At 42.7% G+C, this 21,002-nt stretch overlaps 1 protein-coding gene across 1 annotated transcript in view; it reads right to left on the bottom strand.

Moving 5' to 3' along the window:
• The window catches only part of OGA (O-GlcNAcase), a 182,125-nt gene that overhangs the window by 58,869 nt on the left and 102,254 nt on the right, over positions 1-21,002 (bottom strand). The window contains exons 10-12 of the mRNA XM_029610211.1: positions 18,348-18,522; positions 15,235-15,320; positions 14,224-14,328 (exon numbers count right to left, since the gene is read on the bottom strand). Of these exons, the coding sequence (XP_029466071.1) occupies positions 14,224-14,328; positions 15,235-15,320; positions 18,348-18,522 (366 nt within the window). The remainder of the gene's footprint in view (positions 1-14,223; positions 14,329-15,234; positions 15,321-18,347; positions 18,523-21,002) is intronic.

Below are 21,002 nucleotides of genomic sequence, written 5' to 3'. Positions count from 1 at the left end.
CTCCAACATTCCTTCCTTCTGGGAAGAACTGCAAACTCTTGGACACAATGGCAAAAAAGTTCTACCAAGCAGCCATACTTCAAAGTACAATTTTGGTGCACCAATTTCAAATTATTCAATACTTGTGTAATATTATAAAAACAGGTTAGAAAAGTTCTGTATCATGTTATATGCGGGAGGCTGAAGAATGTTCCAAGTATTTAATAAAATCCATATACAATAACTTTGATATATCCTACAAAGTGTCAGCAATTGCTATAGCCACCAGGAGACTGGCTTGGTTCAAAGCTTCAGTTCTCAAAGGACATTCATGAGAAACCTGAAGCCTTTCCTTAACAGCACTGACTTAAGATCCATAATCCAAGCATTGATGATCTCATCTATGGACTACTGTAATTCTTTGATGCTTGGTTTAATTAACTTTGTGTGCCCTACAGTGATTCAGAATGCAGCTGCTAGTGTGATTTCTGGGACACTTATTAGAGAGCACATCATTCCTGTCTTAACAGATCTCCATTGGATGCCCATTAAATGGAGAATTACATTCAAATTACTAACTCTTATAGTTAAAGCCATCAACAGACTTTCCACTTTATGCTTCAATACTGTGCTGAAAATCTATTGCCTTTGCTGGACTCTCTACTCTTCATTCCAAAAACATTTGGATGTTCCTTCTCTTAAAGTAGTCAGGTTCATTAAGACATGTAAATGCTTGTTTAGCATTGCTGGCTCCTTTCTCTGAAGATCCTTACTAAGGAACTTAAGAACAAATCTTTACTTGTCCACTTTAGAAAGTATTTAAAAGCTTAAGTATGCTTTTGATCATTAGCTATTATATGGCCGATTTCAAATTTCTTGGTGAGAAAGGGGGACTTTCTGTTGGCAGTAATGGCAATTGATATACAACAACAAAGCTTTTAGGCTGAATTTGTGTTACCATCTTTTCAGCCTTCCTGTTATTTTACAGATAGTCTTATGTTTTGCGTTATATTGTTTTATTCTAATCGACTTGGATTTTTTATTTTTTTTTACACTGTAAACCATCAAGAATTCTTGATCAAGCAATCTATAAATTTTTTAAATAAATTGGCAGATGTGCCCTGTATGGGCAATAACCTATTCAGAGACTAGATGAAAAATAGTCAACATAAAAGATCAGTGCACAACTCTGCAAACCACTGTGACATCTGAATCAGATGCATCACAAAGATTTCGTATATTCCAGAAAACATTATTTGACCTGTTTACATCAAAGATATCAGAAACAATCTATGTGGCAGCCACAGCAAATGCAGCCTAGACAGCGTTTAAGAGAAAAGTCTCTAACCAAAATGCCCTAGCAGCCTGCACCAAAATGCAGGGCCTTTGACTTCAATCATCTTCCAGGGGGGACAACTTCAGCACTTAGGACCCAATTACATCAGATCAGTGGATCCTTAATATCATCCAACGGTGTTACATATTTAACTTCAAAGGTCTTCCTCCAATAAATTACATCTGTCCTCATCAAATTCCCAGGAATCAGATTCACTTATTAAAAGAGGAGGTACAATCTCTTGCAACAAAGTCCTCATCAAATTCCCAGGAATCAGATTCACTTATTAAAAGAGGAGGTACAATCTCTTGCAACAAAATTAGTACCAGAGGAAGAGATAAACAAAGGATTATATTCAAGATACTTTTGTATTCCAAAAAATAACAAGGCATTTGGCCCATCTTAGATCCAAGTTAGACAAATTCCTAAAATGTGAGATTTTCAAAATGAATTCTCTAGTGATCATCCTACTTCTTCTAAAACAAAACGACTAGTTAACCATCTTGGACCTAAAGATACCTATACATATATTCCCATCAAGAACACAGAAAATATCTAAGATTTATGATAGTTTACAAATCACTACCAGTACAAAGTTCTATCCTTTGGTCTCTCAGTAGTCCAGACATATCCATAACATGCCTAGCAGTAGTAGCAACTTGACTGATGGAGATGTTTTAATATTTCTCTACTGAGACTGGCTAGTATCAAGCACATTGCCACAAGCTGCCAAAAATTCCACGACGCTAATATGCATGTTATAAAAAGTCTCTTCTACTACCTTATTTAGAATTTATAGGAGCACAATTGAGGAAAGCTTTCTTTCCTGTGCAAAGAAAGGCCAATCTGCACTCTGTCATCAGGACTGTCAAAAGTCAGTTACTGCAAGGAAATTCAAGGAGCTTCAATGCCACATGACAACAAAAGTACATGTAACGTCATATGCAAGACTGCGTATGAAGTCACATCTGTGGCATCTCAATTATTGAAATCACCAGGTACAACCTCTAAGCCACAGAATACCAATTACTCATGCACTTTCCAACTTGCTGCAGTGGTGGACTTGCCAAAACAATCTCAAGGGCCAAGATTTCTATCCTATACCACATCAACTTACACTGACTACAGATACATCTACTCAAGCATGGGGAGCCCATATAAAATGACATTTTCTCAAGAAAATTGGAGTAACCAAGAGGAATCTTCAAACAAACATGTTGGAACTCAGGGCTATTTTCAAAACGCTTCAAGATTTCCAAGTTTTCATAAAAGGAAAGCATCTCCAGATTAAAACAGACAACCTTGTAACAATGTACTACATACAAAACAAGGAAATATGGGATCTCAAAACAAGTAGTGATTAAACCAATCCTAAAAAAATATAATGATTGGGGCAATTATCGACCAATATCCAACTTGCCTTTTATTGCAAAATCCTAGAAAAAGCAGTGTTATCCCAATTAGAAAACCACCTAGAAGACAATAATATTTTATATCCATATCAATTCGGACTCAGAAAATATTGTTCAACAGAAACTTTACTCATTTCGTTAACTGACCCTGTACTACAGGGGTTTGACAATGACGAATCTTATATCCTGGTACTAACTGATTTCGCAGCCTTCGACATTGTGGACTATACCCTGCTATGCCACTGGTTGAGAAAAATTGGAATAGACGGAAATGTTATCAAATGATTCTCTTCCTTCCTATCAGAGAGGACATTCCAAGTCAAACTGGGCAATCACAGACACCTTCACAATCGATACAGGTATCCCCCAGGGTTCAGCACTCTCAGAGACACTATTCATTTATTTGCTGCCTCTCTGTACATTACTAGCAGAACTAGGTCTCAACTTCTTAAACACAGATGACATACAATTTTACATTCCATTCAGAAAATCATTTGAAAAAACTGCATTGACTATCCACAATCATGAAGGCAATTCAACAAGAACTATCACAGCTGAAACTAACACTAAATACAAAAAACCTGAAATTGTGTGGTTAAGGAGAAACTCCTCTATAGTCAAACCACCACCCCTAGACCTGGGCAATTTTAACATTACATCCTCAGATCAAGTAAGGGTCCTGGCAATACAGATTAAGAACTTCACAATGAAAAAACGCAAATTGATAAAAACAGGATACTCCAAGTTGAGAATATTACATTGGATGAAACCACTGCTGATTTTACAGGACTTCCGCACAGTTTTACACTCTAATATTTTCAAACTTAGATTACTGCAATTCCCTACTACTAGGCCTTCTTTCAGGACTACTAAAACCGCTACAGTTGTTACAAAATGCCTCAGCAAGACTTTTATTAGGGACAAGGAAATCTGACCATACAACCCCCTCGGTGATAGCACTGCACTGGCTACCTATTCAATCCAGAATTCACTATGAAGTATTAACACTAATTTTCAGTATCATCAATGACAAACCCCGGCTTATTAGGCGTGTCACTTCAACCATACACATTGCAGCGAGCACTAAGATCACTAAACAAAGGACTATTAATTGTACCTACAATGCAGAGTACATATCTAACACAAATAAGAAACCGAATGTTTTCCATAGTGGGCCCCAAGTTGTGGAACTCTCTACCAGAGACATTACGTATGATAACAGAAAGAAAGTTTCAAGCGCGAACTGAAAATATGGCTCTTCAGAAATGCATAATTTAACTTAAAACATCAATATGCCAATAACTTCACTTTCAAAAATCAGAAACAATACTTGTAGAATGAGCAATAAATAAGCAATGTAAAGTATATGAGGCTAACTTACAGACTAATACGTGAATGAAATTACAATGGAACTCAGATTACAAAATACTATCCTAGCCCCTCGTTAACATGTATTTGATGATGTCTTGACCTAAATATTAGTTACTGTGAACGTTGAACAAGAATATGCTTTTGTAAACCATGGTGATCTTTTGGAATGAAGGTATATAAAATGCTTAAATAAAATAAATATCAAGAAGCTTTAAAAATATAGATGTGCGCAATAAAAGGAAAATACATCTTATAACTGTTCATATACCAGGAAGGTTAAACATTATAGCAGATTCCTTAAGACATTAATGACAACTCATGAGTGCAACCTCCACGACACTCTCCAGAGCATTTACCAGGTGAATCTGTTTGCTGCTCCATTCAGCCACAAACTTCCAGTCTATTGTTCCAAAAGATTAGAACCCAGAGCTTTAGTGTCAGATACACTGTCAATTTCATATATGCTTTTCCATGATACCACTCATTGCCAAGACAGTTCTAAAATGGAGGCAGGACAGGGCAACAATAGCCCCATATTGGCCACACCAACTTTAGTCTCTGCAACCAAGAGAAGTTTCTACAACCAATCTACCTACCAGTGTGTTCCCATATCTACTTCTCAGTACGAAAGCTCACTGCTTCATACTAACCTTACATCATTAGCATTAACAACTTGGATGTTGAGAGCCAAATATGAGAAACCATACCCTTTTTCAGCAAAGATTAAAGCAGTATTGTTTCATACCAAAACTCCAACTGAACATAACTGCCTGAGTAGGAAGGACATGGGTGGGTAGGGAAGGAAAGGGAGTATAAAATCAAAATGCTTTGTAAAATTTGCATTGTTGGCAATTATAATTCTATTATAGAAATGGAAATGCAACTATATTTGTTATTGCTGGTATAATAAACACATTTTACAAAAAAGTATTTGTCGAAGCAGGAAAGCTTTTGACAAGATGATCTTATGGCTGTAAATGGAAAAGATTTTCAATATGGTGTAAAACTCAGCAAAAAGACTCGTTTAGATGTGAAACTTACAGAGTTAGCGTATAGCTATAGAAAGGACTGGGGAGACTTGTGCAGAACTCCCGTGCATTTTCAGACAGGCTTTCCTCCTGAGCTCTAGGAGAGAGCACATCTAGGCTGGCACCAGATGACATCTCCCTACTTGTGTGCCTGATTTGTCATGCTGTCTATGGAGAACTCCTGTTACAGGTAAGCAACTTTGCTTACCACAGTAGCTGCTGTTTGCTGAATGATCCTTGATCACATCTACTGCCCCCTTTAGTTTGTCTTCAGAGGATTTTTCCTGTACATGGTACATTAATTTTGTAGTCTTGGCGAGAGTAATCTTATTTTTGGAATAAAAGCGATGTCTATATGTCTTTTTTTTAAGGTTTTGTATTAAATTGAGAAATTACTTACCTGATAATTTTGGTTTTCTTAGTAAAGACAGATGTGCTCCCCTGCCAGCAGACTGAGACGGAGTCAGATTTCAAAGCTGACGTCACCCTAGATACACCCCTGCAGAGAACTCAGCCCCTTCAGTATTCTCTTCAAAAACCACTGTGGACATACTATCGCAAAAACTTGATTAAAAAACGATTAGAAACTAACTGTAACTGTACTCATCCAATCACTGAACCCTGATCTGGGTAAACTGAATAGGTTACCCATAATCTCTTGGAATCGATATCCACTCCATGGGCGAATCCTTGGCACCGCTCTTGGGCTGCCGGGGGGAAGGATGCTAAGTCCATCTGTCTACACTAAGGAAAACAAAATTATCAGGTAAGTAATTTCTCCATTTCCTAGCATGTAGCCAGATGGACTCAGGACCAATGGGATGTACAAAAGCTACTCCCAATCAGGGCAGGAGGCTGCCCATGATCCGGTTAATACCGCCCTTGCAAAGGTTGCATCTTCTCGGGCCTGTAGGTCCAGGCGATAGAAGCTGGAGAAGGTGTGCCAGGAGGCCCACGTCACCGCTCGGCAGATATCAATGGGGGACAGCAGTCTAACTTCTGCCCATGAGACTTCCTGAGCCCTGGTGGAATGAGCTTTAACCTGAGAAGGCAACGGCTTTTCTATCTCCACACAGGCTCCCATGACCACCACCTCAATCCAACAAGCTATGATAGCCCATGAAGCTGGTCCGCCCTGCTTCTTTCCACCGTGAAGGACAAACAAGCAGTGTTTTTCGAACCGTTCTGAAACTTCCACATACCGCACTAAAAGTATACAGACATTCAAATGACGGAGGAGGCGGGATTCCTCCACGTCCCTGTGCTTATCTAGGGAAAGCAACAAAATGGACTGATTCAAATGAAAGTCCGAGACTACCTTGGGCAAGAAGGATGGAACGGTACGAAGCTGTAACACTCCTGGAGTCATCCGGAGGAACGGTTCCCGACACAATGCCTGCAGTACAGAGATGTGACACACTGAGCATACAGCCACCACGAACACAGTTTTCAAGGTTAATTAACGCAAGAAAAGACCAAGCAGCGGCCGAAAGGAAGGCCTTGCCAAAAATTCCAATACTAGCTTAAGATTCCATAAGGGAACTGGCCACCGTAGGTGTGGCTAAAGGTGCTTCATGCCATTCAGAAAATGGGTCACATCCGGATGAGCAGACAGGGAGATTCTGTTCACCTCGCTCCTGAAACAGGAGAGCCGCTATCTGCACCTTCAAGTAGTTAAGGGTCAAACCTTTATTCAAGCTGTCCTGCAAAAATTCCAGAATAAGTGGGATTTTAACCACCCAAGGGGGACACCGCATTCCTCAAACCAGGCCTCAAATACACTCTAGGCCTGCACATATGCTAAGAATGTAGAGAACTTCCAAGCGTGGAGTAAGGTGGCAATTACCGCCACAGAATATCCTTGTTTCATCAGGCGAGCCCTGTTAAGGACCAGACCGTAAGACAGAATCAAGTCAGATCCTCATGAAGGACTGGTCCTTGCTGTAGCAGGTTCCTGTGCAGTGGGGCACAGGGGGGTCTCCACATGTCTGCATACCACGGATGCATGGGCCAATCTGGAGCAAATAGTAGGACTAATCTCCTGTGGTGCTCGATTCTGTAAATTATCCTGTTCAGCAAGGGCCACGGAGGGAAGGCGTATAGGAACTTTTTTTCCGGCCAGATCTGAACGAGAGCATCTGTCCCCAGGGACCATGGATCTCTTCTGCGACTGAAGAATTGGGGAACCTTCGCATTGTGAGATGTGGCAAGCAGGTCGATGGACGGAAGGCTCCAGCGATCTAGTATCAGTTGAAAGGCTTCGGCCAACACCACCCACTCTCCTGGATCCAGACTCTCCCTGCTTAGAAAGTCTGCTCGGACATTGTCTTTTCCTGCGATGTGTGAGGCTGAGATTGTCTGTAGATTTATTTATTTATTTATTTATTAACTTTTTATTTACTGACATTCGTGGAGCACATCATGCCGGTTTACAATGAACTCAGGCGGGAAATACAATAAAACAATATAACATTAATAACAGAAACAAAAACAAAAGCAAAAAGCAAAATACAAATGAACCAAAGGAGCAATAACAAAAGGGAGGATAGGGGAAGGAGAGGTGGGGGGAGGATGGGTAGAGGGGTAGGAGTGGTGTGGGAAAGGGGGAGATGGGGAGCGGAAGGGGAAAAAGGCATAGATGTATTTCCGCCCATTCCATAAGGAGATCTATTCTCCTGAGACACCTGCTGGCTCTTGGTTCCTCCCAGGCGGTTGATATAGGCTACCGTTGTTGCTTTGTCCGACATTATGCGGACCGCATGTTCCTGGAGTCTGTGGCTAAATTGCAAGCATATCAGCCACACTACCCAGGCTTCCAGGTGATTGATGTTCCAGATTACCTCTTCCTCCGTCCAACAACCCTGGGCCGTGAGTTCCTGACAGTGAGCTCCCCAGCCCCAGAGACTCATGTCCCCTGTAAGAACCAGCCAGTTTGGGGAGGACAGGGACATGCCCCTGCTCAGATGAGCCACCTGCAACCACCACTTGAGATGAGAGCAGACTCCCATTGGTAAGTGAAGCCAAATCGAATAGTCTTGAGACTGTGGGTTCCAACATGACAGCAGTGAGCACCGAAGTGGGCACATGTGTGCTCTCATCCACAGCACTACTTCCAAGGTTGCCGCCATCAAACCGAGAACTTGGAGATAGCGCCACACCATCGGGCATATTGTGTTCATCAACTGACGGAACTGGGAAATCAACTTCCATATCCATGTGGTCAGGAAGACGACCTTGCCCTGCCTGGTGTTGAACCGGACTCCCAGATACTCCAACAACTGGGAAGGCTTGAGACTCTTGTCCAGGTTTATTACCCAACTGAGTTCCTGAAGCAAGGCGGTCACCCTGTCAGTCACCCAGAGACTTTCTTCCACAGACTTGGCCCGGATCAACCAGTCGTCCAAGTACAGGTGTACCAGGATTCCTTCTCTTCTCAATGCTGCCGCCACAACCACCATAATCTTGGAAAATGTTCTTGGGGCGGTGGCTAGGCCAAAGGGCAGTGCCCGGAACAGATAATAGCAACCCAGTATGGTAAAGCGTAGGAAGTGCTGGTGTTCTTGATGGACTGAAATATGTAGGTAGGCCTCTGATAGGTCCAGGGAGGTTAGGAACTATCCAGGTTGTACGGCCATTATAACGGAGCATAAGGTTTTCACTCGTAGGTGACTGTTGACCCTCTTGAGGTCCAGAACGGGGCGAAAGGAACCTTCCTTCTTGGGTACGATGAAATAGATGGAATAATGTCCCGTATTTTCCTGGGGCATATGTACTGGGATTACAGCCCTCATCCTGAGGAGCCTTAAGAGTAATCTCCACTGCCTGCTTTTGTGCTGGGCATGGCAAGGAGACAACATGAATACATCCAGAGGACTGCTGTGAAATTCCAGCGCATATCCTTCTCATATGACTTCCAGTACCCCACTTGTCCTAAGTGATCTCTACCCACCTTTGGTAAAAGAGAGAGTGTCGACCCCCTATGTCCTTGTTCTGAAGATGGTTTGGTAAAATTTCATTGGGAGGTTCAGGATCCTGAATCCTAACCTGCCCCTCCTCTTGAGTTGTCGACTATGAAAGGACCGAGACCTCTGAAATGTTGAGTTTCTGTAGGGGTGGAAACATTGAGAGCCCCTGGATCAGCCCCTCATAGGTGAGGGGCGCTGCAACTGCTTCCTCATCTTCCGATAGCCAGGAGACTGGAGATTCGCTCCATTTACTGGCCAGTTTTTCCAATTCATTTCCAAATAGGAGTGATCCTTTTAAAAGGCATCTTTATAAGGTTGGCCTTGGAAGTTGCGTCTGCTGACCAATTCCACAGCCATGGCTATCTTCTGGCCACAACCACTGAGGCCACTCCACTGGCTGAAGTATGGACTAAATCCGAGCCCGCGTCTGCTAAAAAGGTGGCAGCGGGTTCCATAGCTACTCTGGGGTTCACCCTCAAGTCATCCACCTCTTGAGAGAGTAGGTACAAATGCGCTACCAGGGCACAACAATAAGCAATTTGTAAGGTCATTGCTACTGCGCCAAAGGCTTAAGGATAGACTCCAACCCTTTATTGTGCGCATTCTTTAAGACCAGTGCATCCACTTTAGGGAAACGCAAATGTTCTCTCACTGCTGGATCCAGCGGGTATAGAGCTTCTAATGCCCAGCCCCTTTTAAAACTTCTTCTGGGGCATCCCATTCCAGGTCAATCAACTCCTGGATGGCTTCCAGTACTGGGAAGTAGCAAGAGGCTTTGTGCAACGAAATCAGAATGGGATTCTTCTTTGGTTCAGTCAGATTCCGGAACTCAAAGCGTCTTCAGGGTCTGGGAAACTAAGGCTGGCAATTCATCTCTAATCCCAGGGGAATTTCCCCTTCTTCCAAAGGATCTTGCTCTTTGTCTGTGCCTTCAGGGTCCCTACTAGGGATATCCTTGGTCAGGCGGGGCATGCCTCGAGATCTGCCAACAGGAATGGGAGAAGCTGGTTCCAGGGCCTCCCCAGGAGTGTTGTTCCCGGTCTGTGATAAGCAGGCGTGTGTCACCACGGCACAGCAGGCCGCAATCTGTAAAGACATAGCGGAGACGTCAAAGGACTGTTTGAGGATAGATTCCAGACGTCTGTCTTGAGCATCCTTGAGTGCTGCTCCTCCTCCACCAGGATAGTAGTGCGCTTCGAGACCGCGCAGACCATGGCATCCACTTTCGGACATGCCAGGAGATCTTTGGTGGCTGGGTCCAGAGGGTACATGGCTGCCAGAGCCCGGCCCCCTTCAAACGTAGTTTCCGGGGCATCCCATTCCAGGTCAATTAGTTGCTGGACAGCTTGTAATAGTGGGAAATGACGGGAGGTCTGACGGAGTCCCTCTAGTAGGGGGTTCGTCTTATGTTCTCCTGAGGCACTTGTGCCCGGGATAGCAAGCACTTTTAAGCTGTGTGTGACCAGGTCTGGAAGCTCGTCCTTGGTGAAGAAGCGTCTCATGGTTCGGTGGTGCTCTGTCCCCGGGAGTTCCCCTTCCTCCAGGGGTTCTGAATCCTCATCAGAGTTGTCCGTGTCCCTGAAGGTGGGGCTTCTGGGTGGTGGGATCCCTTCCCTGGTCATAGAGGGTCCCAGGATGTTGAGGTCCTCTGGTGGAGCTTGTGGCCAATTTATAGGAGGCCCCGGTTGCATATGGACGAAGGTATGCAGACCTTTGAAGAAATCCACCCAGGAGATGGATGCTGGGTCTAGACTAAGGGGCACCGTGTCCCTGCGGAGCTCTGTTTGAGGGGGGTTCCCGCTGTGCAATGCTAGGTCCGGCGTACTGTTCGAGAGGCTGGAACTCGGTACCGGCTGGGGAGGGCCATGAGTTGGATCCCCTAGGGCCTCTTTGCACTGTATAAGAGCTGCAAAGCATGAGGAGGGGTGTGGCCTCCTCATGCTTTGCAGCTCTAATGTGGCTTGCTGGGCAAAGGCCCTGAGCCTTGAGTTTCTTTTCCGGTGATGCCATGGCTTGTGCGCGTAAAATACAGTTGTGCGCTCCAGTGCGTCGAAGATGTGCGCGTAGGTTTGGTGTGCGCTCAGGGACACGTGCGCGCTGTTGTGTGCACACTTCGACGTTATGCGCCCGGCACAGTAAGTGTGTGGCTATGAGCGTCGCTTGTGCGTACGGTACTTGGGTGTGCGACGTTGTGCACACAAGGTATTTGTGCGCACGGCTCACCTCTGTGTGCACGGATCGGAACGGCGGACAGATCAAAATGGTGACGGCGACCATGCGGACAAGATGGCGACCACCTCAGAGGGTCTCCACGTGGGAGGACCCTCGGATCTGACCGGGATCTAGCCCTGCTAGGGCAGATCAACCCGGTGGCACTGGTCCTGGCTGGCAACCTGTGCGACTCCTCGAGCTTCGGAGTCCGGAGACTTTTAAATAGATTTCTACTTTACCTTGTCTCGGCACTTCCCGGTCTCGTTCCGGGCAGTCTCCGGCTGCGGGGAGAGAGGGAAAATACCTTCACCGCCGTGCTCAAAGTTGCACCCGCTGCCTCTCAGCCTCACCCGATGTTGGGGGCTAGGACCCCGCCGAGGGTCGGCCGCCGGACCGAGGCTTACCTCCGAGGGATCGCGGAAATCACTTCAGGAATTCTGAACTGGGGGAGGGACCCAACGGGTGTCACCGCAGGAGAGTAGGGCTAGTCTGTAGAGGTAAGATTTCTTCTTATTTTGGCAAAATGACTGACGCTGTGCGAGTGTGCATAGAGTCCCTAACTGCTATGGAGACTGAAACTACTGAAGAGCTGCACTTCCTGCAGGGGTATATGTACTAGGGTTGATGGCAGATTGAAATCTGATCCGTCTCCAACTGCTCCAGGAGTACACTATACCCATTGGTCCTTAGTCCATCTGCTACACGCTAGGAAAAGGGAATCTATCATCTATATCTTTCCTTCTAAGAAAAAAGTAAAAGAAGAGGCTGAAAGAAATGATCTGACTGAAAAAGCACAAAAAGACCCCCACTCTGTTTTGGGTTGCAGTTGTTGTTATGGCTGATGATTTGTTGGACAAAAATTTTTAACCTGCAGGGGAAGGAAACCGGGACAGGAGACAAGCCATCTCAATTTCTAAATGACCTGAACTCCTATAAGGCACTGAAGAAAAAAATATTATTTGTAAACCAGCATGATGTGATTGTATCTTGAATGCCGGTATAGAAAAAAAACCTCCAAATAAATAAATAAATAAATAATTATCAAGGAAAGAAAGCATGGGAGAAATAAAATAATTTGGTGTGGCAATATAGACAGAAAGTTTGTAATCTTGAAATTCAAGACCTACTCTTGAATTTTCTCAGGTGCCTACTGAGAAAAACAGCAAAGCTGAGAAATATAAGCAGTTATAATGTACAAAGTATTTCTTTCTGTATGTTAGTGACTGGAAGTAGCTCTGTTTGCTATGAAACAATATTCTGTAACTTACTGTATCCAAGAAATGAAATTATTATTAAATGTCTGGGGCACAGCAAGAGCTCTACCTGAAATCATATGGGAGAATTTTTTTTTTTTTAGATCTGACACGCACTGATCTATTTTAGATAAGAAAAAAATGGAAATATCTTCCTTTAAGGCAAATATATAGAAGCTAGCTTCCCTATAATAATCTTGTCATTTACAGGTCGATACAGTAACGTGCAGTTAAAGATTGCCCGCCTGTAACGTGCTGGGAGCGCACAATACAGACGAGTAAGGCGATCCAGCGATACAGTCTCCAGTTTCACGCGTCCTTAGCGCTTCCTAAAATAGACTCATAACCCTTTCCGCACCCAGCATGTAAATGAACGAAAAAGCTGTATAATGAAGGAATTAGCTATTCCCCTCCGATACTGTAACGGGCGCTGATACTATCTCCTCAGTAACCCGCTGTTTTGCCGCGGCCTTAACGTGTTAGTTTACCGCCTCCGCCTAGTAGGAGTTAGTGTAGTGTAGTGTAGTGTAAAAAACATTGCTTACCCGCCCTGGTCCCGTCCGGTCTCCGGTGTAGCCCCAGTCCGGTCTCCTGCAGCCCTTCCGGTCCCCTCCTCCCGAAGCAAAAAAAAACAAAAAAAGGAAAAGTAGCAAGGCTCGGGCCTGCTACGGCAGTCCCTTCTCCCTTCCTCCCGATTTCGCACGGCCATTCATCCAGGCAGAGGGAACCGGTGGCGAAAACGGCCCACGGTTCCCTCTGCCTGGATGAATGCACGGCCACCGGCAGTGAAGGAATGGCCGTGCGATTTCAGCGCAGAAGGCAGTCACATGCCGTGACCACGGCATGTGACTGCCTTCAGCGCTGAAATCGCACGGCCATTCATCCAGGCAGAGGGAACCGGTGGCGAAAACGGCCCACGGTTCCCTCTGCCTGGATGAATGCACGACCACCCGGCTCCCTCCGCCTGAATTAATGCGCGCCTGTGCGACCCGGCCTCGTTTGAACACGCGCCCACCCGCCCCCCCGGATCCCGCGCCTACCTGCCCGCGGCCTCGATCGAACACCCGGCTCCCGCCGCCGCCCGCCTGGACCCACGCCGCTGCCTGGATGACCGCATGAAAGTGACAGGTATTTAAAAAAAAAATTTTTTTAACACTCAGGTTTTTACATATTTTTGGTTTGTTTTTTTTTTTACACTTCCTGGTGCCTGTCATTTCAAATGTCATTTGAAATGACAGGTACCAGCGCACCCAGGTATTAAGCGCCTATACAGTAAAATGGGTTACGCGGGCATAACCCTTCCCTAACGCTTTAAAGCCGCGGCATGCATTTGCATGCAATTAGAAGAGAGTATCGGGGACTAAGTGAAGAGAACTGTGCGTGCGGGGAGGAAGGGTGCGCCTGACACTGCCGCACTGTTTCTACCGCGGCCTTACTGTATCGACCTGTAAATGACTTAAGTGAGAGGAATAGTGAACCAATGGACAGAGCACCAGACTATGATGTCGTCCTGTGTTAGGAGTTAAAGACTTGCTTCTGCCAGTGACTTCAGAGAGTCAATCTCTTTCTACCTTCAAGAAAATAACTAAACACAGCATTCATCTTATTCTGGTTTTCCTAATCTACGAATTAAACTAAATTGCAAGATCTAAGTTGGACTTTACTTACCTCATCTTTTGGATAGTATGGCCTTATTGTATAAACTTTTGAGGTAGGCGTTAAAGGTGGTGGCTGAAAAAAGAGGTCATTTGCTCCCTCAATCGGCAGCAAACGCTGTGGAAAACAAATGAAACAAATTAGTGTTTGAAAGATGATTAAGTTCAGTTCTGAAGAACCTTGCAGAATACCAACTTAAAGTGAATTTGTTACTGCAGGCACACTGGACTAAAGGATCTCATTCTTTTAAAAGAAATGCCAAGACCTTTTTAGCTGTTCTCTTATAGAAGTTATCCAATATTTCAAAATGCAATAATGCATATTAATGGACTTAATGTAAACTAAGATGTTTCCACGTAATATACTTTTACCAGTCAGCTTTACAGACCAGCTCTGTATAAAATGACAAAACACAAAGCGTCAGAAGGACCGGTTTGGTCTGAAGAGGGTAAACTGGTAAGAGGAGATGTGTCACCCCAAAAGCAGTGCGCGTCAAGGGTGTGCGCAGCAGAGCACCTGTGAGGAGGAAAAAAATACAACACGTGAAAATCCATGAGCAAACTCATTAGCAGGAAAAATACATTTCAGTTAAATCCCAGTTACAAATTGAAAATGATTTCCAATTCAAGAAATTCAAATTGTTTCTCATTAATTTACATGAGAATATTGCATTATATTTTGGTCACTCCATATTTTGTTCATGGAAATTCAATGGGCAGACAAGCATGTGCGCATTGTGCAATTGCAGGCGCAGGGAAAAAACGCTGTGCGACCTGCAAAGGAATAACGTGAAATGTACAACTAAAGCCGCAGCGCTTCGCTTGCGCTTGGGAAAAGCAGCATCTCCTCCTCCTGTAACAACTGTGGAAAGGGGAAAAAAAGATTTAACAAAGCTATGTAATGGACGTGATGTTTGTACCAGAAAGCCTTCGGCAGACCAAGCCTTTCAAACTTCTGATTTGCAGTAACACGTTTTCTCATAATATAAAAGAATGTTATTCAGTTGTGAATTCATATTGATACCTGGAACTCTCCTGCTAGACCACCTCTAAAGGCCCAGGGTTCTTGGTCTCCACTTAAGAACTGTGCTGAAGATTGACTACGACACCCTGTTGAGATCAGATCCAAGCGGAGAACGTTACGAGAAGGGGGGTTTCCTGGGGGTCTAAAATTTCCAACACACGCATACACTTTTTGTGGAAAATGCTCTCTATCTGAACTAATGTCCAAGTTTTTAGGGCTGTAATAACTGTGTCTTTTAAAGAGTTCCACTATACCGAGTTACATACTCTTTCCCAAGAAAGCAATTAGAAAGGCACTACTGGGGTTTAATAGTTTCATGAAATGGGTATTTCCCATCTTCAATAATTAAATGCTGGCAGTATACAATATTAAATATGTCTACAAAACCCTCCCATTAAAAATATCATGCACATTATTTGGCCAGATTAACAGAGACTGACATTAGTAAACGAGACTGTATTATCACAACCCTTTTAAAGTATGCCATTCTGAAGTCACATTTTTAAATCTATTTTATCTTGTCAGAAAATTAAGATAGGCATAAAAATAACTGCAAGAAACAGCCTGCCACTGGTACAGCTGGGAAGCACTTCTTTGTACAAGTATATGGTTTTAACCAGCCACACAAGAAGTAATTTTATTCAATTTACTGAAAGTTTTAAGGGCTCTATAAAGGTTAAATGACCAAGTAAACACGAAGTTCAGTCAGTCCAACCTTAATTATGCTGGTTTCAAATGCATATAGTGAGCAGAAACTCACTTATCATTCAATCCAAGAACACTACACATGTTCCCACAACATTACAATACAGGTAGAACAAACATTTTAAAGATGCTGTACCCACGTCAGCCAATATAGTAAGAAAGCTTTAACTACTGATTGCACTAAATGAGCTGAACAAATCCCAATATTTTCAGCATCACCCACTTAGTCATCTGACAAGAGCAGCGCAAACTGTAAAGTCTACCACGCTTGCGGACAGTAGTATTTTGCACTTTTTGCTCAAGTAACAGCTTCAGGCGACTTGAAATCAAGTATTGTGGCCTAGAAAGACACAGTCTCAAAGTGTTAAATATCAATGGTATAATTTTCATGTTCAAAAAAATAAAAATAATTTCTCAAAAGATATTCAGAATGCAATTCATCCCATCTTTTAAGCCAAAAGGATTTTTGCTTAACTTTGCAGTATATTTTAAAGGATTAGTCAAATAAGTTCTGTATATGTTTCCCCTTTGAGACTATGACATAACCAGATTTCCATCAACTATGGCAAACACTTGTGTGGATGAAGAGCTGTGTAAATGAAAAACATGGTTAATGCCTTAATCTATTGCTTCGCTGCGCATGTGACTTCAGAGCATTCCTACTGTAACTACATCTGAACTGCCTCACAAAGAAATCTTTTCAGTTTAATCACGGCACTCTTTGTAAATCAGGAGCTGTCCATCCCATAGTAGAAGAACCTTGTGCTGAGGAGTCTCCCATCTGTACACAATGAGGAAGACACAATAGAAGTCATTAGTAAAATTAGCAATATTATACAACCACACTGTCTAAGGGACTGAATGCGAACTGGGCTGTACAGGCAATGGATTGGTTATCAGTGGATCATGTCACACAGCACTATTTTACAAGGTTATCGTAGTATTTTTAGAGCTTTAAGTATAAATTATGTTTCTCATTTCCACTTCATGTTCCATAAGTACCTACTCATTTTAACAAACAAAAATCTATCAAATCCAAGAGAAAGGGTAATTCATGGATATAATTTATAAAAGCTGTAAGATAAAATCTTTGTGGTTGTTTAAAACAAGTTCTGATATTTGAATAAGAAATATGGCAATGCAGCTATGAGGTAAAACTAGGAGTTCTTTTGGGAAAGATTTTCAGGACTATAACTACTCCTAATAAATTCAGATCACTGAACTTTCATTGAAGTTTATATGTGAAGTTACAATATCTTTAATCTCTTTTTCAAGTTGCAAATTTTGTGTGTAAAGAAGTATCCTAATTTTTTAGGGGACCATCAGAAACTGCCTGTGTGTTTACAAATTTTTCATACTAATAATGATTTTTATTTTTGTCAACATGGTTACTTTTAGAAAAGTGTTTAATGCTACACCATGATGAGACAAAAACTGTGCAATGATTAGCCACTGCCAGTGATAAAATATTGGCAGTGAACCTCCCAGCTTTGCTGCCTGCTGTGTACTTAAAGCAAATCCACGGTGCATTCCTTTTAGCTTGACTGAGACCTGAAAATGAAATATGGTTACTTAAGTAACCCAGGCCATGCTGGTGCTTTCTACAACTCAAAAGCTCTCCAAAAGATTTCAATATTTCCACACACAAAAACAGTACATCATAATCTCGGGAAAAATGTAGTGCAAGGTGTTAAGCTACACTTTGTGATTTAAATGCACTAAGGTCTTTTCTCTTCCGAAATCAGTTAGTCATTTTCAAAATTTTTGTGCACCAGAATAGCCTTGCGCTAGGCTCGCATGCGCATGGGGCTGGGAGGATCGGCTTCCTTTTGGCCAGGCCCTTCAAAGTTCCTTCTGCAATTATTCTGTTAAGGACAGCAATAATGTTATGAAGACACAGCAAGCAGCAGACCGCTGGTATGTGGTCACTCAATTTTCTCAAATTTTCAACAAAAATGCTCTAAGGGGCTTTATGTAGACAGTCCAATCTGCATTCAGTTACACTTAAAGTCAGTTTCAAGTATTAATTCCAAAGATGTATGCATTTTGGTTGCATTAGCTCAAGAAAAAATAATTACATGCCTTCATTAATCTATTATCAATGTTGTAAATGATAAATGTCAGCTCACAACATTGAAAATCAGGTGTTATGCTTCAAAACAGCAGAACCTGATGCAGGAAAGTTATACGTGTAAAAAATTTCAAAGTGACTGAAATTTACACAATACCACCTTTACCAAAAGCTAAAATCAAAATTTACAGTATGAAAGGGTTTTTTTTTTGTTTTTTTTATTTGTGTGGAGGGGGTGGGAAGGTGGTAGGGGCATGTCTTTTTTCCTCTTGAGCTAATATTATACCGGAAAAAAATTACTATTGCTAGAGTATATAGCAATTCATGAAGCACCTACCTAACCACTGCACAAAGGACTTCACCATTGAAATGATACTCTTGATGTCCCAGACATATGAATACAGGTCATAAAGGATTGCCCTGTTATGACAGTTAGAGAGGCGAGTAAACATTGTCATGACCACACCACACATCTCTTCAAATTTTGCTGCTCGAGACTGCCATTCTTCAATCTTCAGAAGGAAACAAACAAAATAAAAATGAGCAGCATTGCCAAAAATATTTTGGTACTTATCTTTTAAAAAAAACAAACAAAAAACTATATAAATAAGAAGGGGCTTGAACTTTCTCCAATTTAAAGGTAAAATTTCCTCTTCTAAAGAGTACTGTGTTCCCCCATAGGGAAGGCACAATCCACATCTGCTAGGAGACAGAGATACTGAAGGGCTGAGGTCACTGCGGGGATATATCAAGGGTGATATCAGCTTTGAAACCTGACTCAGTTTCCATCTGCTAGCAGGGGAGCACATAACCCATTGGTCCTGAGTCCATCTGGCTACATGCTAGGAAATACTGGTGCTCAAAAATTATTGGTTTAAAAAAAATTGTTTCTTACATGAAAAAAAAAATCTGCATACACCTAGTTATTCTGTGGAGGGAACTGACTGCCATACAGAGGGAGATAAGCTTGATTCCCAGTTCTAGTCTTCCACTACCATTGATCAGCAAGGGTAGGGGGATGCTGTGTTCACTGGATCTGGAGGAAGTCAGTCACTGAACAATGGTGACACTTAGGGGTTAAATGTAGGACCTGTAGGGCTCTGTAAAGAGCACTGATGCATGGCTCCATTCTGAGGACTGCCCCTACAACTGATGCTAGAGCCCATCCCTGGTTCTAATTGAGCAGGAGAAAAATACCAAGTCAACCACTCCCCCGCCCCCAAACACACATAACCCTCCACGTAGAAGACAAATAAAATTATACACAAAACAAGATTATTAGAACAGAATATTTAGCTTGACAAATATGATAATGAAAAAACACACATTCAGAAAACAGTTGCTTATCTGTAACAGGTGTTTTCTGAGGACAGCAAGATGTTAGTCCTCACATATGGGTGACATCAGATGGAGCCCTGATGTGGAAAGCAGAGTTGCTTACCTGTAACAGGTGTTCTCCCAGGACAGCAGGATGTAGTCCTCACATATGGGTGATGTCATTAGGCGGAGCCCTATTATGGAACACTTTTGTCAAAGTTTCTAGAAACTGAGCATGCCCAGCATGCCATAATCCCTGTGTCCCTTCAGTCTCGTTTGTAGCAACAAAGTGCGAGCGAAAAATAAAACAACAAAACGTATACGGACCCAACTCCGCGGGGTGGCAGGTGGGTTTCGTGAGGACTATATCCTGCTGTCCTGGGAGAACACCTGTCACAGGTAAGCAACTCTTTCACCCAGGACGGTAGTCCTCACATATAGGTGATTAGCAAGCTACAGGCTGACTCATATTACAACAGGCCAATAGACAACTCGTGCGAAAGGCACAATAATTGGGGTGCTATGGGCAATGAGGCGGCAGCCTGAAATCACAGCAGGTGGTTGTGGAAGGAGTTGGGCATTATACTGGAAAAACATTTTTCAAGACAGATTGTCCAAAGGCAGAGTCTTAACGGCCTTCCTTATCTATTTATTTATTTATTTATTTAAATTTCTTATATACCGGCATTCGCGATGGGAGTCGCATCATGCCGGTTTACAAATAACAAGGTGTGACAACAGAATAAATACTTAATAACTTAAAAACATTAACATGTGATAGAAGAATAAGGTAGCAGTTACAATAAAACAGGGATAAAATGCAACTTGGAATGAAGAGAAGGCAAAAGAGAGATTAACACTGAGATAACAAAAGAATGACCAAGGTAAATAAAACCAAGGTAAATAAACCTGCCTCATTAAAAAAGAGAGAACATTATTGAGTTGTCAAAGGTTGTTGATTACCCTGACGGGAGTTCTTAGTTGCTTAAGTTGAGAGTGGGTTCAGTTGGTGTCTGGAAAGGCTTTCAAGAATAGCCAGGTTTTAAGTCTTTTTCTGAAAGTGGGGAGGCAAGGTTCCTGTCTCAGTTCTGGTGGTATAGAATTCCACAAGGTAGGTCCTGCTGTAGAGAAAGCCCTGTCTCTGAGAGTCCTATGGTTAAAGGTTTTTGCAGGAGGCACCTGTAATGAGTCTCTGTAGGACTCTCTGATAGGTCTGATGGAGGTATGTTTTTTAAATGGGATTTGGAGGTTAAGCGGAGAGAGTTGATGGAATGCTTTGTAGATGGTAGTAATGGATTTATATAAGATTCTATAGTGCACTGGCAGCCAATGTAAGTCTTTGAGAATCGGAGATATGTGGTCTCTTCTTCTTGTGTTTGTCAAAATTCTGGCCGCCGTGTTCTGAACCATCTGAAGAGGTTTAGTATGAGAAGACGGGAGACCTAATAGAATAGAATTGCAATAATCTAACTTAGAGAAGATTATTGATTGCAAAACTGTTCTGTAATCGTGGAAATGGAAAAGTGGTTTGATTCTTTTTAAGACGTGTAATTTATAAAAGCAGTCCTTCGTGGTTTGATTAATAAAAGATTTTAGATTTAGCCGATTGTCGATAATGGCTCCTAGGTCTCTTACATGTGAAGTTTGAAAGCCGGTTGGAGGATTTGAGGTGAGG

The sequence above is a fragment of the Rhinatrema bivittatum genome, chromosome 7, assembly GCF_901001135.1.
Source record: "Rhinatrema bivittatum chromosome 7, aRhiBiv1.1, whole genome shotgun sequence".
Lineage (NCBI taxonomy): Eukaryota > Metazoa > Chordata > Amphibia > Gymnophiona > Rhinatrematidae > Rhinatrema > Rhinatrema bivittatum.
The sequence above is the reverse complement of the archived record's forward strand: the minus strand, read 5'-3'. Positions and strand labels throughout refer to the sequence as shown.